The 19623-nt window shown below is 41.7% G+C and overlaps 1 protein-coding gene across 1 annotated transcript; it reads right to left on the reverse strand.

The window, feature by feature from the left end:
• Window positions 1-768: 768 nt before the first annotated feature.
• On the reverse strand, window positions 769-10832 carry LOC145391042 (patched domain-containing protein 3-like). The gene is made up of 4 exons (XM_080265774.1): window positions 10681-10832; window positions 7688-7925; window positions 3805-6194; window positions 769-883 (listed from the first exon to the last, which is right to left on the reverse strand). Exons 1-4 carry the CDS (start codon window positions 10830-10832, stop codon window positions 769-771), a joined length of 2895 nt encoding a protein of 964 aa, XP_080121900.1.
• Window positions 10833-19623: the final 8791 nt, after the last annotated feature.

Consider the following 19623-nt stretch of genomic DNA (forward strand, 5'->3'; position numbering starts at 1 on the left):
GGCACCACAGCTCCACGTCACCCCATTATTATAAACGACTTCCCAAGCTACAGGAAACTATTTGGCTTGTCGCTCAGTGTAGATCCACCTGAAGTGGAAAGAAGAGTAACAAATACAGTAGTGACAGGAAGGATGGGAGAATAAGGAAGAGAAGAGGACAGACAGAAGAAGAATGCTAATTAACTTGTCATTTTGCAACTTTTATTATTATTATTATTTTTTTGCAATCAAGACCGAGAGCAGTGGAAATGAGTTATGTGAAAGGAGCATGTGATGTCGCTTAGAGAGAGAGACTGACAAATGAGGATGTGAAGGAGCGTTGTGGTGTGGATGTGGATGTGACAGGAAGCTTTAAGAGAAACACACTGATGTGGTTTGGCCATGTGGAGAGGATGGAGAGTGAGAGACTGACAAGAAGGGTGTATGTGAGTGAGGTGGATGGGGGGAGAAAGAGGGGGAAGCCAAGGATGAGATGGAGGGATGGAGTGGAGAGGTATATGAGAGAGGGAGATGTGAGCCTGGGAGTAGGGCAGTGAAATGGCGGGGGACAGGGCGACATGGAGGCGATTTGTTTGTGGCCACCCCTTACACGATTAAGACGTCTGGCAATAGATAGATAGATTTTTGGCATTTAAGACCACAGTTAATTAAAAAAAAAAACGCCTATTAAAGTTCCGTTGATACCTGTAGAGCTGATTCGCCAATTTATTCCATTTTACAGTCCTGTACTATTTGTATGGAAACAAAAACAGAAGTACTTGATGTGCTTCAGTTAATGTTCTTGGTGTGGTTTGATGTAGGAGGGTGTTTTTGTGGTGTGGGGTGAGAAGGTTGTGTGTTGTACCGTGTGGTGTGGTGTGGTGTGGTGTGGTGTGATGAAGCTCTGCAAAGTCACAAAAGCCAATGGGAATGAACCAGTGAGAGACAGACTGAGTCTCTCCTGGAGATTTCCCTGCATCCAAAGATGTACCGTAATATTATGGTACACATCCCTACCCTACAACAAGGACTGCTTGTATAGTACTGTACTGCTCCCTGTACCTTTATGTACCTGATCCCAGATTTTTTTTCTTTCTTGCCATCTCCTAACAGTCTTATTTAGCTTAGGAATCAGGATAGACTTATCGAACTAGAGTGGTTAGATAGGGCTTATATATGTAGTACCCCTTAAATATGAAAGGTTTTTCCTAAGTTTAATAAAAATCATCTGGTAGCAGCAAGAGTAAACTGAAAAGAATGCCACCTGAATTCAAGGAGATAAGTTCATACACTGTTCTCTTCCTTTCTGTTCATGTGATTACAGACCATACAATTATGCTCAGACCATAAGTCATATCTTACAATATTGCTAAATTTGTGTCATCTTTTAGTTGCATGTGGATGCATTGTCTCCTTCAGGTCAATGATGTCTTTCATTTTATTGTTGCAACTTCAGGCAACTTTTTTCTTCTTAGGAAACATCTCTTATTTGAGGGTATAATGAAGGCTATATCTTATAATCTTAAGTTTAACCTGGTCTGAGTAAAACTGTTAGGAGGTAACAAGAATAAAGCAGATAATACGTCAACTGATTCAAGGAGCTAAAAATCAAGTGGAAAGTTGCACTGTATGAGAGTGAGCATTTCAAGCTGTATTTTACTATATTAAAACTGATTATCATATCAGGAGTACAGTAGGTATTTGGCTTATAAATGCATAACCCATTACGAATACAGTATCTACAATATACACAAATGGACATTCACAAGATGCGTCTGAGTTGCATGGGCTGAAAGTGAATGTAGATGAGAACAAAATAAATGGATGTTGAGAGAAGGTGGCTGTCAGTGTAATGTGCTCGTGAACACAGTTGAACGATGGAAGAGTCTAATGATCGTATTGACGTCAGTTAAGGAGGCGTCCTAGCACCTCCTCCTTGGGGACTTACTTTTGGACGTCTGATTAATACTGTATAATTTTCTACATTATTTATGCACAGTATGGTGACCTTAGAAGGATTTACATAACACAAGAGGAAGACATGGTGTAATAAGCATTATGAATTGCTTGGGAACAGGTGTTAGGAACCCTCCTGAACCAGCAAGGATACAGACAAGTTTCTCAGTGAAGTAACAGGAAGAAAGAAGCGCATATTTAAGGAAGTGTAGAATGAGTGACTGAAGAAAGAAAGGTAGTGGTGCACTGAAGGCCTTGATGTGAAACAGGGCTGAGTACGAAGGCTGCAAAAATATATCATGAAAGTATGTTGTAATTCTCCCACTTTAACTTGGCAGTGACTTGTTATTTTGCAGTTTTTTTTTTTTTCAATGGTTCAATGGCAATATAAGGCAGTATTATGGCTATACATTTTTCCATAACACTTTTCATGATAAGACCATATTTTAGGGTTATTCATATTGCAAACTCGCATTTAGGATGGGGAGATGGCAATTTTAGATAAAGTTAGAGTGACCACAGTACTGTACAGTGGCCATATTAACATATGGTGTGAAACTCTGGTATGGCATGAATGTGAAAAGTTAAGAATAAGAGCAAAGGAAATGGGAATACGGTATTTAGGAAAATGTATGTATGTACAATATGTATATTTATATACTGTATATATATATATATATATATATATATATATATATATATATATATATATATATATGTGTGTGTGTGTGTGTGTGTGTGTGTGTGTGTGTGTGTGTGTTTGTGTGTGTGTGTGTGTGTGTGTATATACAGTAATATTGTATATTTATAAGGATAGGACTGAAGCTGCTGTGGCCCCAGGCTTATCTGGACGTGAATCTGGAGTATATAGGCTGAGGCTCCCCCCTCCCTTTTTTTTTCAGTTCTGCATGCATTTTTTTTTTTTTTTTTTGGGGGGGGGAGAGGAGAGAGTGGGAAGTGAGGAACGTTTGAAGAAAGGTAGCAGTGTTAACACAAGAAGGCATCACTTGCCTTGAACATATGGAATGTAGACGTATGAACATACGGAATGTTGAGACTATGAACATATGAAGTATGAGCATATGAAATGTTGAGGTTTGTATGAACATATGGAATGCTGAGGTTGTATGAACATATGGATTGTTTGGAGTGAACCTGGTGGGAAGTAAAGGGGAGGAAAACTAATAAATATACTAGTCTAAAAAACGTTCATTGGGCATATCTCTTCAGTCAATAAAAATTAAGATGTAATTCTATAATACCTCTTCCCTATTAAAAGACTAGAAAACACCCGGAGAGAGCATACCTCCTCCAGCACCGATAAAATTGAAGATTTACTGCTGTAATTCCCCTTTCCTACTAGACGAATATTTTTACTGTCTCATATAATCAGCATTTAATCATGGTCTTAGTCTACCTTGCTACTGAATCTTAGATCTCATGCCTCTACCGAAGTCATTGAAAATTACGATTTATTCCTGCATCTGGATCCAGATCCACCTCAAAATCTATTCGGCCACCTATCCACCAAATTTCATTTAAATTCGATAACAACATTTCGAGATATTTTGCACATGATGACACAGGTGAATGTATAACCTCCTTCAACTTTCTTGGCAGAGGTAATAAGTTAGAGCAGAGAGGGTAGTTTGGTATAAGCAGTGGAACTGGTAGGAAAAGTCAGTGTGGGATATTATTGGGTTTGGTAAGAAAGAACACTGTGGAATGTTATAAACTTAGTAGGAAAAGACAATGTAGGATGTTATTTGGTTGTGGGATTTTTTAGGTTTGGTAGGAAAACAGTGCGGGATGTTACCTGCGTTAAGTCTCGCAGGAAACGGCAATGTGGGATGAGCGTATTAACCTAACAGGGCCAACAGTGAAGGTAACACCATCAGACCATGTAGCATTCCCAAAACTGACACCCCTGTAAAGATTTTGAAGAAAGCTTGGAATAGGTGTGAATCTGTGGGTGCCAGGACGAGAAATGCGAGTAACGTGGAAAGTCCTGCATTGAGTATGGGTGGCCCCACCTTACCCAGAGCCGTCTGAGCTCGTGTTTGACGACTGCCCTCAGCGGCCAGGAAAGCGTGGGCAATATGGGCAGCATAATCTACACACAGACCACCGGCAAGGACGAGAGCAATGGTGGTCAGTGTATCAACAGTGAGGCCCCATATGTGCATGAGAGCTGCAACTTCTACCAAAGTGGCTGCCACACAGACCACCACCAACACAGCTGCCAAGCCTACTCCAACCATCATGGCTGTCACTACCCCTACCACACCCACTACAACACCCAAGTTTTGCCACAGTTCTTTTGCCAATTGTCTATCTGTTTCCCACTGATTGAATGCATCTGCCCAAACAACGCGATATCCAGACACGTTAGCTGCTGCTACAATCTGCTTCACCTCCTGCATTGCAGCCGCCTGCTCTTCCCAAGATTTTAACATCTGGTACTGAAAGCCAATCTTGAAGGCAGAGAAGGAAGGAATAGGATACCCACAACGTAAAGGTTCTTGAAAGGCAAAGTGAGTGGTGTAGTGGGCGCCCATGGGAGTGTGGAGGAAAATGCTTAGAGCATTTTGCATTACTGTCCAAGAAAGGGATGAACCCAAGTGCCAAGTCTCTTCCATCTTGGAGAACCATGCATCCACATATTTGATGTAAGGTGAGACACGTAGATCAGCAACTAATGCATGTAAGTCAGGCAGGTCATTTGGAAAGCTTACATTGGCAAAGTACACGACACCAGCTTCACCTGTTTTCGGGAACTCTTTCTCTGTAATAGCAAACCAGTGGTGCAGGTAAGATGACTTAGGTACTAACCACTTGGGATGATATTCCAAACGTAAGCCAGATGCTCCCCATAGTCCAACTCCAGCCAGGACTGACGCTGCTACAACCACAACTGATGCCATCATGGGTCGAACCAACATTCTAGCATAGAACTGCATGGCTTTCTTCCATGCCCATTTCAGCTTAAGTTGAAACGGAGGTACGACATATTCTGACGCATTCTTGTAATGTTGATCAAGAGCCAAAGCAGCCAGAAAAACAGTGGCCTGAAGCAAGTAGATGGTTGTAATACCAGTGGCAGCATAAATACAGAACCAGCGTAGAGCAGGAAGCTTAGTGGAGGAGCCCACTAGAAAGGCAAGAGCATCTGTGAGCGAGGTGAAAGTGATAGCAACACCAGCTTTTCGCAGTGCATGCTTCCCCACCCATGCTATTTCCTTCCCGTCACTGTTTGTAGATTCCCAAGCTGCCACAATAACATACATGTCATCAACGCCTAGACCCAGAAGCAGTATAGACAGGAGTGAGTTTATTGTAACGAAAGGGATAGTCAGTGCTGAGCATATCCCATACGATGTTGCTATTGCCAGGCCTACACAGACGATTCCTACTAAGGCAGGTCCTGGGCGACCCAGTGTGACCAACACATAAACTATCAGTGCTACCCACCCTGACGCCACCCATTTTGTGTCGCCCACCATGGCAGCAGCACTTTCCATCCATAGACTGTGTGCAGCTTTGGGTACAGGTGTAAGGTCGGATGATACTTGTGTTTGCAGCGTCTCTTTCACAAATGCTTTTTCCCAAGCTAGAGCCGTTTTGCCAACCATATCACCATTGGAGAGGTCCAACTCATCTGACACATTGTGATCAAGAGTAGTAACCCACGTGTGCAAAGCTGCCCTCGCCTTCACCACTCTTCCTGTTGCATCCTTTTTTACACCACCAAGAAAATGTATGAAGGAAGTTGGAAGACCAAAAACGGGACTGGCTCGTACCTGATTTATATCCCGCACTACTTGGTCGTCAGTGAGGTTCATAATCATGGCTGGGTCATAGGACCACACCTCCAATAAACTGCGTTCATAACACATCCTTGGCAGTGCCTCCAACACTGGACAGTAAGATTCTTTCATAATTTTGGTTGCCCTTGACACCAGTAACTTTTCCCATGCCGGCAGTGTTTTCAGTTTCCACATATCCTTCCCCAAGTAAGTTGTAGAGAATATAGAAGTAGTCGAAACTGAGCCCGATCTCGGAAGGGATGGGATGGTGGCACAGATGTTATACCAAGTGACAGTCGTGTCTTGAACTGAGACGGAGATGTTGAGGATCCGCTGCCTAAATTGCCACATACTGCGCATGGCTGCGGCCGTCAATAGGTTGTCCTGTGCAGTCCACAGCACCACCTGCTGTCGGTGCTGCCGCTGGAAGTTTTGCATCTCCCAAGAGTGTACCTGCAAATATGGTCGTAGTAAGAAGCACAACCAATGAAATAAAAAATCAGAAGTATACAGAGTAAATAAAGAGTCATTTAGAACAGAATAATTCACGTACAATGCTAGACTGTCTGCCTTGTCCATGAGGAGCGTAGGAGCCCGGGGCTAGGCAAGTTGGCTCTGACATTTAAGATGAGAGTAACCAGCCTCACTCATGCTTCAGTGGCATTACTTGAGCAATAAACCCCAACCATCCTTGGATATAAACCTGCAGCGGCTCAATCCGACTGGAACGCCTTAATTACCCACTAATCCACCAGGCGCCATAATTTGGCTATATGATTACCACCCAGCGTAATAAATGGTTTCCTGGTGTACAGGAAACTATTTGTATTGTCACTCAGTGTAGAGTCATCCATAGACAGAAGGAAGAGAAAAGAATGAAGGAAAGACCTCTGAGTGCAAGCGAAGCATTAGCCAAATGCTTGCATATCTAATTGTATGCGAGAAAGATGAGATGATGGGAGCAGGTGGGTTATAGGAGCTGATGGCTTGGCAGTCGATCAAAAAAGTATCTGTGCACATTTGGCGCGATATGAAAGAAAAAAAAATACAGACGACGAATTGCAAAATCCTATTTGATTCTACCAAGCATTAAAAGACTATTTCTTAAGGATGCCATCCATTTTTCTTGCTTAATATTTCCCAGTCAGCACTTAACGTATGCACATTCAGTTGGTAACAAATTAATCATATCCGAACACAGCAAACTATATTGATCATCAAGGATATCATCGTACCCCACCTGCGAGATACTTTTTTGATCGACTATATTCCATCTCCTCGTTCTATGCCTCTCACACACAGTCAGCATTCAGTAGCTGAAGGTGATAGGTGAGTTTTAATGCAACGTAAGTGTACCTCGTTGCTGAATGCGCTCTATAACTTGTCACAGAATATATATAGCCAAATCAGATACATTCAAATGTCCCATGAAGGCAGTTAGAAATTCGAGGGTCACATACACCTTTGTCCTCTTAATTTTAGGACTGTTTTCTGAGTGGCAATGGAGATTTTGTAACACGTCTTCCTAGGCAGTTTATTCTTTTCATTCTGTGGTAGTCTAACTGGTGGAGGAGGGGGGGGGGTAAAAAACTAACTGGTGGGGCCGCCACCTTCGACCCATTCAGATTCACCCCTTAGTGCGCATACTTACTCATGGCTGGTGAAAACCGGGTTATGAACTAAAAAAAAAAAAAAAAAAGTGAAAAATTTCCTGGCGCATGCGCATTTTAGGGTCGAACTACGGCTGTGGGCTTTCTTCTTCTCACTCCATCTTTGGGTTACCACTCATATATCCTTGTTATCCACCCATTGTCTGTTCTAGTATGGACGTGACATGCCCATATCCATTTGTTTAATGGTTATATCCTTACCCATATGCCACCTAAAATACAGTCTTTAAATGTATGATGTAAAGGCGAAGAAAATTAAGAAACACAACCACTCACTCGAGCAAATTGTGAGTCATTTGGGAACCATAGCTTGTACGATCTCTCTTCATGGCAGACGTTGAGCAGCCCCAGGGAGCACACGGTGCACAGAAGGACGGCGAGGAGGATGGAGCGGACAGGATGGGCGGTGACTGCTGCCCCCCACCACCCACACACGCCCTCCACCCCTCCCACCACACGTCCATTGGCAGCATCCAGTACTCCCACCACACGCCCACACCACCCATCGATATATCTGTGGACAGTGGGATATGAGCTGTGACGGTGTGCAGCAGCAGCCACAACAACCTCAGCCTCAACAACAGCAATATGATACAGTTATAACAACAAGTAATAAGAACGAAGACAAAACCAGTAACACAGTGGCGTCCAACATCATCATGATGCTGAATAAAATCGTTTGGAGGTAATAAGAATAAAGCACAAAGCACGCCACTGAACTGAAGGGGTTAGCCCGCTTTGCATACAAGACAAGCTTTCTTGCGGTGAATAAATAATCTAAAACTACTACTACTACTGCTAGTACTACTACTACTACTACTACTATTACAACTACTACTGACCAGTAAAACGCCTGAGGAACGAGAGAGGTTATTTAAATCCGAAAGCATTGAAATGTGGCCTTACACCACGAGGATGCCTAGAGGATATTGATGGCTATCTACCTACCAAGTTTCATGCCTTTTCGACAAACTGCCTGGCCTGTGGCCCTCTTTGAAGATTTTCGACATGCTGCACTTGGTGCGTGTCACGTGCCACGTGCACCGCCTGGGTGTGATGAAACCTATTAAAAACAAATCTTAAAGAACTGGGCTATCATATGGTGCAAACCACGCAGTGATCGGCCCTGTGGTTGCTGAGATATAAGCTACTCCAAAGCGTTACGGTCACACCGGTCATAGGGTCGGGCTGGGCAGGGTCGGGTTGCTCATATGTAAGAAAATGCCACTACTTGACGAAAGACTCGCTCGTAATAAACAATAATAATAATAATAATAATTATCTATCAATCTATTGCCAGGCGCCTTAATGCCGTAAGGAGTGGCCATAAATAAATCGCCCCCTTGTCGTCTTGCCCCCCGCCATTACGCTGCCTTCCCCCCAGTTGACATTCCCCTCTCTCATATACCTCTCCACTCCATCTCTGCATCTCATCCTCGGTCTCTTTCTCCCTCTTTTCCCCTCCACCTCACTCATACACAATAGTAAATAATAATAATGACAATAACAACAACAATAATAATATGAATAATGATAATAATAATAATCCATCCATCCATCACCCAGTCCTCTGTTGCTCCCTGAGGAGCGTAGGAGCCCTGGGCTAGGCAAGTTGGTCCTGACATTTAAGATGAGAGTGACCAGCCTCACTCATGCCTGAGTGGCATTACGTGAGCAATAAACCACAACCATTCCTTGGATATAAACATACACAGGCTCAATCCGATTGGAACAACAACAAAAGTAAAAAGAGATGGGTGAGTAAACAGGTAGACAGTATATTCTTAGATTTCGGAAAAGCTTTTGACAGGGTTCCTCCTGAAAGATTAATATGGAAACGAATACAAAGGAGTTATATATCCAGACGAACCTAGTGCAGTGGATGCAGGACTTTCTAAGAGAAAGGGAAATGAGAACAATATTAAATGGAAAGTGCTCCTCCTAGGGAAAGGTGACAAGTGGTGTCCCACAGGGTTCAGTGTTGGCACCAATCATGTTTCTGGTATATATAAATGATATATAATAAATAATAACATCGACAGTGAATTACATGAATATGTTTGCTAATGATACCAAAATACAAAGAACTATAAAGAACGAGAACTCATGTAAGGAGTTACAGAAGGATCTAACAAAATTATACGAATGGAGCCATAAATGGCAGATGGAATTCAGTGCAGAAAATGCCATGTAATAAACATTGGAAAGAGTGTAATGAGGCCTGACTGGGACCATGAACTAAAGAGCAACAGTTTACAGGTATCTGACAAGGAGGAAGATTTAGGAGTAATTATCAGTAAGAGACTCTCCAGAAGACCATATAAATGAAAAAGTAAGGAACATACATAACCTGTTGGCGAATATGAGAATAGCCTTTACTTAAATGAATGAAGAAATGGTAAATTACATCATTCATAAGACCAACGCTTGAATATGCAACATTAGTATGGAACCCACATTTGAAAAAGCATGTTGAGAAGATTGATAAGGTACAAAGAGCAGCCATAAGATGAGTTCCAAGCCTGTGAGATCTTAGCTACGAAGAAAGACTTGATAAGCAACAATTAGCAACATTAGAGGAAAGAAGAAAAACAGATAATATGATCATGCTATAAATGTGTTGAAGAAGAAAAGATTGGCATTAATGATTATATAGTACCTAAACAGTCATCTTCAAGAGGGCACAGCAAGAAATCATATAAGAAACGATTAAAGAAAGGTGTGAATATTCAGCTTTTCAGACAGGGCAACAAATCAGTGGAATATATTACCGGAAGAAGTCTTGTGTGCCAAAAACATTCACAGTTTTAAAGAAAAATGTGATAAAGTAGTATTAAAAGACGGGACACAACGAGCTTGACTTAGTCCTGTAAGAACAATTAGGAAAGAACAAGTAGGAAAGAACAAGTAGGAAAGAACAAGTAGGCAAGAACATATAGGATAGAACATATAGGAAAGAACAAATAGGAAAGAATAGGAAAGAACAAATAGGTAAGAAGAAATAGGTAGGAACAATTAGGTAAAAACAATTAGGTAAGAACAAATAGGTAAGAACAATTACGAAAGAACAATTAGGTAAGAACAATTACGAAAGAACAATCAGGTAAAAACACACACACACACACACACACACACACACACACACACACACACACACACACACACACACACACACACACACACACACACACACACACACACACACACACGAATGAATACATAATCTCCTCCATGTCTGCTGGCGGAGGTAGTAAATACATCAAACTCACCTGCTTTGCCTTTCCTTACAGGCTACTGTTGCCTCTTCTTGGTCACCCTTTTCTCCTTGAACTGGCTCCTCCCGCCTTTTCTTCTCATCCTTCTCATCTTGCTGCGTCTCATCCTTTACCTGTGTCTTCTCTCCCTTCTCACACTCTCTCATTTCATCCTTGTTCTCAGCATCGGTCTTTTTTCTCAGCCTTTTCTTGAGTCTTGCGAATATAGAAAAGCTGCTTGTCGTAGGCGCTTCGCTTCCCATTTTTGCCTGAAATATCACAGAGTTGGGGTCAAGGGTTGTTTTCTAAGTGGCTTTGGAGATTTCGTAGCACCTCTTGCATAGCGATTTTTATTGCCTTATCGCACTTAAGTATGCTCTATTAAGGTATGATGTAAAGTCTGTCGATGTCAGAAACATCTACAAGTGAATGTTACGGTGTAAATGTGCATAATAAATCGCTTACGAAAGGGTGATACGACTCCTCCTACGTTGCCTTGAACAGTTCCAGTGATTGAAATTACACCCACAAAATACACTGTTTTAATATGTGGGTATAATATCTACCATCGCAGATTTTGGTTTGTATTCTGTAGGGTTTATAGGTGGCTGTCAAGAGTCTCTTCCTTAGCGATTTTGTTTTATCTTTCGTATTACACTTTGATACTGTCTATTCTTTTACTCACATCTTTTAATGCATATACTGTGTTAGTGAGGGGTGCCTTCTCTTGGTGGGTCAGATATGGCATGGCATCTCCGCTGTCTGGTTATAAACACGTCCCTCAACTCCTCTCCGAAATGAAAACTGTGGACTGTAAGACAGGAGCAGGGTAAACCTGTCGCCTACCCGGTTTACGTCTAGATTTTTTCGCCCCGACTCTGGGCATATGCTTTAACAGCCTGTTCCCTTATGCCTATTAATCCTACGTACCATACAGTACACCTCCACAAGTTGCTGCTTCGGCTCTAACATTATCCATATTGAATATATGCTTGAGCCGTCTCACACAGGACTGGTGTAGTGGTATTTGTGGGAGTGTTTTTGCATGTCTTCGGGTCTTATGGTAGATCGGTAAAGTCTACTTAAAATTCTAAACTTTAAACTGCTTCCTGTCCCAGTCGAGAATTACTAAAGGTACCCAAATCCAGTCTTTTGGTGTTTAATTCATGTATCCATATTCAGTTTCTTCTGCTACGGCAATGAACCCACAACAGAACACGTAATTCAGCGAGAGAATATGCTTTCAAACTGCTCTAATACCTCTTCCTGTACGAGTTACTCTTCACGTTACACTTCAGTAACCTCGTGTATGGTATTAGTGAGAGCTACAATTGTACGTTAGTAATAAATTGATATAACGCGCGAGAATACTAAGGTGTAAAGTGCAAAATAAATAGCTATGGATGGGTTTCTCCGATGCCTCCTGTGTCACCTAAAATATGGTCCCGGGTCTATATTCAGATACAAAATGTTATCATGTAGACCAAGGTAAAAACTTTAAGAAGAACGCCCCGCTTCATAAGGCCATGTTCTCGTTTCTCACTGTCACCTACGTCATGTCCGGCGTTAAAAGTTATTTCAACAATCACCCCCCCAGCCTACAAGTTGTAACAGTTTCCTTCGACATGTGCCAGATTCCGATCTTAAATTGGCGACGCACTCACTCCATCTCTGGATTGTCACTCTGTTACTCTAATTGTATCTTTGTTTCTATAGTTCGTTCACCTCACCTTTGCAAGATATTCGTCCTTCTGCAGTCTCATCCCGGTAGTTCAATGGCTAAATAAGGAAATCGAACGGCTCTGTCTTTTCCATAGTACGTCTTTGTGATTAGTACTGTACCCTGACGTTAATCTTTTGTTCAGTTCGGCACTGAAGATGGAGATATGACATTTTTTTCCCGCCAGAGTTAAAGTGGACAGAACATAACACTGAACAGTCAGTGTATCATTAAAAAGGCCGCCAAAACTTGTGAAGCTTCCGAACACGTGCCTTACCTTTGTCGTGGGTGCAGTGGCTGGCTAAATTGTGTGCTGAGCTGCTGGTCTGCCTCTGTGCTGCTGCCGGCTGACTCTGCGAACCTCCATGACGCTGCTGCTGTTTCTCACACAACTCAGCTGATCCATATTTACAAACACTCTCTTGAGCTTCAGTTCGAATCGTTTGTTTACTCTTTTGTCGTCGCTTGTATAGCTTAAGGTGAATGTTAGAGTGAAAGAATATGACAATCAAAGCGATTTTCGATATTGCCAAAAGGCTATAGAGATTCATTTATATTTGAATTGATTTAAGACTCTTGATAAAAATGATTCCAGTTTCCTCCACCCAACCCTCCCACCTTGACGTGCTGACAGAGGCTAAACTACTAGGACTGTTGCACAACATGTCCTCGTTTTTGTTTATTTATGTCCAATGAGGGATGCTGTGATGCTGAGAAGAAATCCATTTTTGATGAAAAGCCTTCGAGCTCATAGAACGTTGATATAATTTCCGAGTGATGCTATCTGGACCGACTTAAATGGAAATCATTATTCATTCAGTGTTTCAGTTGGATTGACTCTAAGCACTATTTTAAATGGCTTTCGAAATTTTCTAACACTTTTCCTTAGTTATTTATTTTGTACATTACACCTCAATATCCTCTCGTATGTTACTAATGGAAACTATGTCGACAATAAAACTTTATATATAACATAGGAGAATACTGAAATGTATCATGGAAAAAAATATCATTGCTAGGCACTTGGTACTACGCCGCCTATGCCACACAAAACACTTCTGAATCACCTAGTTGCTATTTTTCATTAGTTTGTTGAACCGTGGTAGCAGAAGTTTTATCAAGGACGGAGAACCAGAACTCTTTATTTTTTAGTCCGAATTCACAAATAAACATAATAAATTACCCAGTGTCACTAAGAATTCGCAGGATGAAGTACAAAGTGGCACAAAGGAAAGCAAACAACAACATGTTTGCTGATCCGTTCGAGGTTGTTTGCTAAAAGGCAGGTTATAACTAATTTTTTTTTTACGGAAACAAAATACAAGCATGGCAAAGCAGTAAAGAACGTAGAATGCATAATTTTTCCATGTCTCTTGTTCTTCCAGCAAATCACATTTTAGTTAGGACAGGCAGTTGAGCTTGACTCTGTTTGTCAGTATGGCACCTGAAACACATCCTCCGGGCAAACACAAGGTAGCAACAGGGTCACCCTCATAGACTACACAAGGCCCGTATTGTCGTCAGGTTAGGGGATTTTCTGTTTAGGCTACAGTATTACTCTAACCTGACAAAGATACCTAACCTCTTTCAGCTCAGTAGATGACCAAGCGTATTTAGACTGGAGGGTATGTTTGACTAATGACAAAGAAGACTCATTCCTGCATAATAACTTATACGCTCATCCAAGTTCATGTAACCACGAGTTAGTATTCAAGCTGTGGGAGTGACCCGCTAGATGAAACCAAAACAACTATGTTTCTTCCTTACCGATTGATTACCGTAAAGGGTATATTTTTATATCCTCGCCTTTGATATTTGTACAGTTTTTATGGATAAACGATTATGAAGAACATTATTGATACAAAAGAGAATATCGCGGTGTAATATGCATAAGAAACAGCTAAGGAAAGAGCAATAGCCAGTCTAGTTTCACTTAACGAAACTGGGTCACTCAAACAAACTGATGAGCCTTGGTTATGAAGTAAGAATGAGTCTCACTGAATATTAGTCATATTTCGCATCCAGTCTGACTACACTCGGCTGTCGGCTGAACTGAAAGGAGTTAGGGTTCGTTAACTAGTTAGAACAGTAAGGTCCGTATTCTTGTCGGCTTGGGGGGTTCTGGCATTTCATTCTTAACGATATATTTTGCATATTTCACATTACTGCTCTCTTTTATCCTCTCTGTGTATTTCAGGTGCGGGTAAGGGGATGGGTCTGTTATGATGTGGCAGGGGTAAACCAGTTCTGCTGTCGGGCCCTGCTGCGGATGTCACTGATTGCATTGCGCAGTTGACCCTTGTGCGGTGTGGTGTGGTGAGGATCTGTCCGTTCTCCCCTTTGGGGCAAAGATGCGAATGAATGTGTTTGAATGGATGAGTAAATGGGGAGTGTGTCGTCCTGTCTCGGCTACCTCCCTTTCCTTGGGGGAAGCAGCCTAGGTATATAGATAGATAGATAGTATTTCTATTGTCGACCTGAATTGCATAAATAAACAAGAGGCTGTTTTACCATGTGTAGGGATACATGGGTGGGAAATTTGTGCTAGAAAGCCTCTTTACCACGAGAACAGGACACCAAATCCCATATTTTCGTGAGTTTAGGGTAATTTATTTCAGCAGAGTTGAGTGCATAGACAGTTTGGAGGGTAAGGGCTCAAGCCCCCTCCCCCCAAAAAAGGGGGGGGGGAGTGGAGATACTACACCTGCTCAAACTACCTGATGATGGTTTCACGATGACATTATCTGTTCGAACAACAGGCTTCCTGAAGCACGCTCAGTGGTAGATGGCCTGACTCGAGACCGAAGGATCGAGTTCGCGCCCCGTCAGTGTAGCTGCTCTGCTGGGAGAGGTAGCGACCTCCCTTCACCTCGCGGGGCTATATGAGCGATCAAGGTCTAGCTCGGGGAATTAATTTCTCCATTTTTTCGTTTTAGTAAGTGACATGACACCCTATCGTTATGGGCCTAGAGAGGGAACAGAAACAGTGAACATGGGAGGCTATGCAGCATCTCTTCTGTGGCCATTTATTCTGCATATCTCATCTTTGTATCGCTTGTGTGGTATCTATATTGCTTTAATATCGACATAATTTGCATTAGTAGCATAAGACCACAGAATTAACCGCCAAGGAAGAAGTGTAACTGAACCACTTAGAATGCGATCCTAACTGTGACATAGCGAGTGGAGGAGGGGGGCAGACTGACTTTAATCCTTCCCTTAGGTAAGATTTTATGCGTACTGCTGAAGTATTTTTAAAAATTATTATACTGTGTTCTTGGGGAACAGTAAAAAGCTTCGTGAAATTTAGGATACATAATGAAGGTTGAGAAGCACAGTGGTAAGGCACTGAGGCAAATGCAGGAAAATAAGATGAAATTAAGGAATTCCAGGGAAGGCTGGAAAGAAGTCGAAGGTAGGGAAACATCAGAGGTGGTGCCAAGGGGGGATAAGGGCCTGGGAGCTTAAACCCCTGCAAATTTCCCTCAGTCCTTCCTTAGCCCTCCTGTAATTTTGAAGCAAGTTATTGTTCCTTTCGTTGCTTTGGTCACCTCAGTTCCCCTTGCTCGCAGGAAGCCCTCCTTAAGCCCACCCAATAAAGAGAAAAAAAATCCTGGAGCCTCCACTTGGAAACATACCATCACAGTGAAGATGGCGTTACATAATGAAAGAAGGAAAGCAAAGTGAAGAGATGAAGGTATAATGAAGATATATAGAAATTTCCAACAAGCGGACTGAAGCTGTGAATCACTGTCACTATGAGAAGGCACATTTTAAGTTATGGAGACACATTAACCAGCTAGAGAACAGGTAAGGTCCTGCCTCAAAGTCTTGATATATTTGTACGGTACTTGGCAAGGTCCTGGGGAAGTAGGGTTCTATAATAATTTTAGAACCGTTCTGTTGTGAAGAGAGAGAAACTCTCAGTATAGGTATGGGTAATACTCTGTCAGTGAATGTGATACTTCTGTTATTATCAACAGGTACACTAAAAGTTTCAGACTCAATGACAATACTGTAGGTTGATAAATGGCATTCGTGTGTTTCAGGTATTTTTGTTTTGGTAAATTTCTTCATAAAGAACTGCCGCTTTTGAGAATATTAAAATAAACATTATTGGAAGTGCATGGATTCTGTTATGGATTACTCTGAGTGTGACTTACAAAGGATTTATGAAGAAGGTTATGTGTGTGCATCTCTCTCTCTCTCTCTCTCTCTCTCTCTCTCTCAACCTTGGAGCCCTCATAAACTGAAAAACTGCAGCTCATGTTGACAATCAAGCGGGTAGTGTTGTGGAATGTAGGTGACACAAGACCGGGTGTCCGTGAAGGCTAATATGGCATCGCACTGGCGTCATGATAGTACTCTCAAGCAACATGGCGTCGTATTGGCGTCATCTTAACACTCATAGGTAACAAGACGTCGTTTTGGCGTCATCTTAACACTCATAGGTAACAAGACGTCGTTTTGGCGTCATCTTAACTCTCAGGCAACATGGCGTCGTACTGGTGTCATCTTAACTCTTAGGTAGCATAGCGTCGTATTGGCGTCACCTTAACTCTTAAGTAACATAGCGTCGTCCTGGCGTCATCTTAGCATTCTTAGGCAACATGGCGTCGTATTGGCGTCATTTTATTACTCTAAATCTTCTGCAAATCTCTTAACAGCATTAAATTTTTAGTGCCAACTGAAATAAAATAATTGCCCCGACCATGAGGGTTGATAATGACGGTATTAACACTCAGGCACCCAAGACTCATTCTCAGCTTAAGAGAATCTTTAGTTGTTAGATGAAATAATGTACTAGGGTCGTGCTAGACAGTTCTTGTCACCTTCGAAGGCTCTCTAGCACCTCTTCAATGCCATACTCAGTCCACTTGACCTTGGCCTAGAACTGTCATCTCATCTTGAATGCTGAGCTGTAGCAAGATATTAACAACTGTATATGGTAATAATCAGGAAGAAATGCTGTAGAAAGAATGTAGAACCGTAGTAATGTCTTATTTTGCCCCTGAGCTACGGTACGGAAAATGGGCTGCAAAATGACTAAAACTTCCTCCAAGTTAAGGTGAACAAACTAGTGTGTAACTAATAACATGGCCCTTGAGTATTATCTTGTATGTTACTTATGAAAACCATGTCGATGCTAAAATGCAACAAATAACATACAAGGGAGTGTAGTTTACAAATATATCGTAAGGGAAACTGTTGATGAGGTTAAATGCTGATAATACTGACCATGGCATGTTTGTGCTGACTTCAGCGTCTTTGGCAACACCTTTGTGCCGTTGCTGCCTCACCCACGTCACCTCCCTCACCCCCCTCACCCCCATGACCTCCACTTCCACAAACACCACCACCTACCACTTGCAACTCAGAATTTTCATGTGTAACTTAGACTTCCTGTGCAGCTGAGACTCTCTTCCTTTGCATCTAAGACTCATCCTGTGCAGCTCAAACTCTTCATATGCAACTCACACATTCTGTGCAGCTCACACTCTGTCTATGCAAACCAAATTTATTCTGTGCAACACAGACTCTCTCTTTGCACCTCAAGTTCTACCTGTGCAACTCAGACTCTTCCTGTGAAGCTCAGACTCTTCCTGTGCAGCTCAGAATCTTCCTATACAATTATGACTCTTTGGAACTCACGAGTCCTCCTGTACAACTCGACTCATTTTATGCAGTTCAGACTTTTCCTGTACAACCCTGGCTTTTCCTGTTGCATTATCATTCCCATGTATCTTTTCTTCATAGGATTAACTCTGCCTAGTTCTCTTATATTTTCTGTAGATAATTCCAAATGATATTTCTTCAGCTAAGAGAAACACCTGATCTCTAATGGGGTAACTTCTCACTAACTTATCATACTTAGGCTTTTATTCATTACTCAGCAGAGATCAATATGGCGGGAAAATGGTAATAAAATCTACTGCACACTCACGCAAGGTTTCGCGATCGTTGGTAGAAGATTTTATTGCTACATCAAAAGTTTGGACAGTGATGACTTTTAAGGAAGAACTAGATTTTCTTTAAGTTAGTGCAGAGGTTTTGAGATGATCCAGGCAGAAATTCACGCATCCAGACGACAAATCATAGTCTACTGGTTGTAATAATGGATTTCCTTCACTGGAATTCGAGTATATACTCAGAGTTCCATTTAGATTTGAACACTTAATTAGCGACGTTTACTTTTATTTATTTATTTATTTATTTATTTATTCAGTTATTTACCAACGATCCATACAGTTGTTCAGCTTTAAAGTCTTCATTTAGGGACGTTTCCTTTTTCCTCCTTTTGTATTTATTTATTTACGTATGTCCTTCACTTTGTTACTTATTACTCACATTCCGCACATTTATTAACCTTAAATGCATTATTGGCTGATTTATCCATCTGAAATTCTCTTATAATCTGACGTTATCGTGTTTTCTGCCCAGTAACGGAAATGTTGTTTAAGATATCAGAATTTTTATCGCGCTGTTCTGAAAATTATACATTTAAAACTGAACTTTTTCTTACTCTTTGCCATCTGATTTTCATTTGCATCCAAACTTAATACTCTCTCTCTCTCTCTCTCTCTCTCTCTCTCTCTCTCTCTCTCTCTCTCTCTCTCTCTCCAGTTTAGCTATATAGGGATTCTCTGTCTTTACAACTGCTCGCTGTGCTGGCGATGTAGCAACACCTCTTCCTTAGCGATTTATTGTCTGTGTTTTGGTTTACTACTCTTCTGTGTTGTTAATATCTTTTCAGGATGCAAGGATGTAATAAGCAAAAGTATATCGTTGAGTAGCTGTTGCGAAATCTAAGCTAACGAGAATACGGCCCTGAGAGAGAGAGAGAGAGAGAGAGAGAGAGAGAGAGAGAGAGAGAATCGGTAGCTACCAAACACCTAGCTGAGAATGTACTAGATTATTTGATGTATTAAAAAAAAAAAAAAAAAAAGCAGCTCGGTGCATACCCTCCCCTCCCAATAATCATTAACAGAAGTGACCTTGGCAGCACATCCGGTCTGCTTCCTCATCCCGGCTCGTACCCAGCACCCCCCTCTGTCTCTGTCTGTCTGTCTCTTTCTCAGGACAATATATCATCTATCTGTCTGTCTGTCTGTCTGTCTCGAGCTAAAAACTGCCTTATTCTCTTTTTATTCTGACTTCGTAATGCCTCCTCGTCCTCCTCCCCCTCATCATCATCATCACCATTTTTCTCACCAATTGATTTTGCACTTTAGCCTACG

This window comes from Coenobita brevimanus, chromosome 16, assembly GCF_032717465.1.
Source record: "Coenobita brevimanus isolate Jiangsu-jjx chromosome 16, ASM3271746v2, whole genome shotgun sequence".
Taxonomy (NCBI): domain Eukaryota; kingdom Metazoa; phylum Arthropoda; class Malacostraca; order Decapoda; family Coenobitidae; genus Coenobita; species Coenobita brevimanus.

Excerpts from the sequence above, each read along its gene's own strand:
- LOC145391042 (XM_080265774.1), bottom strand. The coding sequence starts at position 10,832 with ATGAGAGAGTGTGAGAAGGGAGAGAAGACACAGGTAAAGGATGAGACG. Across the intron at positions 7,926-10,680 it reads TGTAAGGAAAGGCAAAGCAG|ATATATCGATGGGTGGTGTG; the intron begins GTGAGTTTGATG and ends CACTGTCCACAG. Across the intron at positions 6,195-7,687 it reads ATGACTCACAATTTGCTCGA|GTACACTCTTGGGAGATGCA; the intron begins GTGAGTGGTTGT and ends CCATATTTGCAG.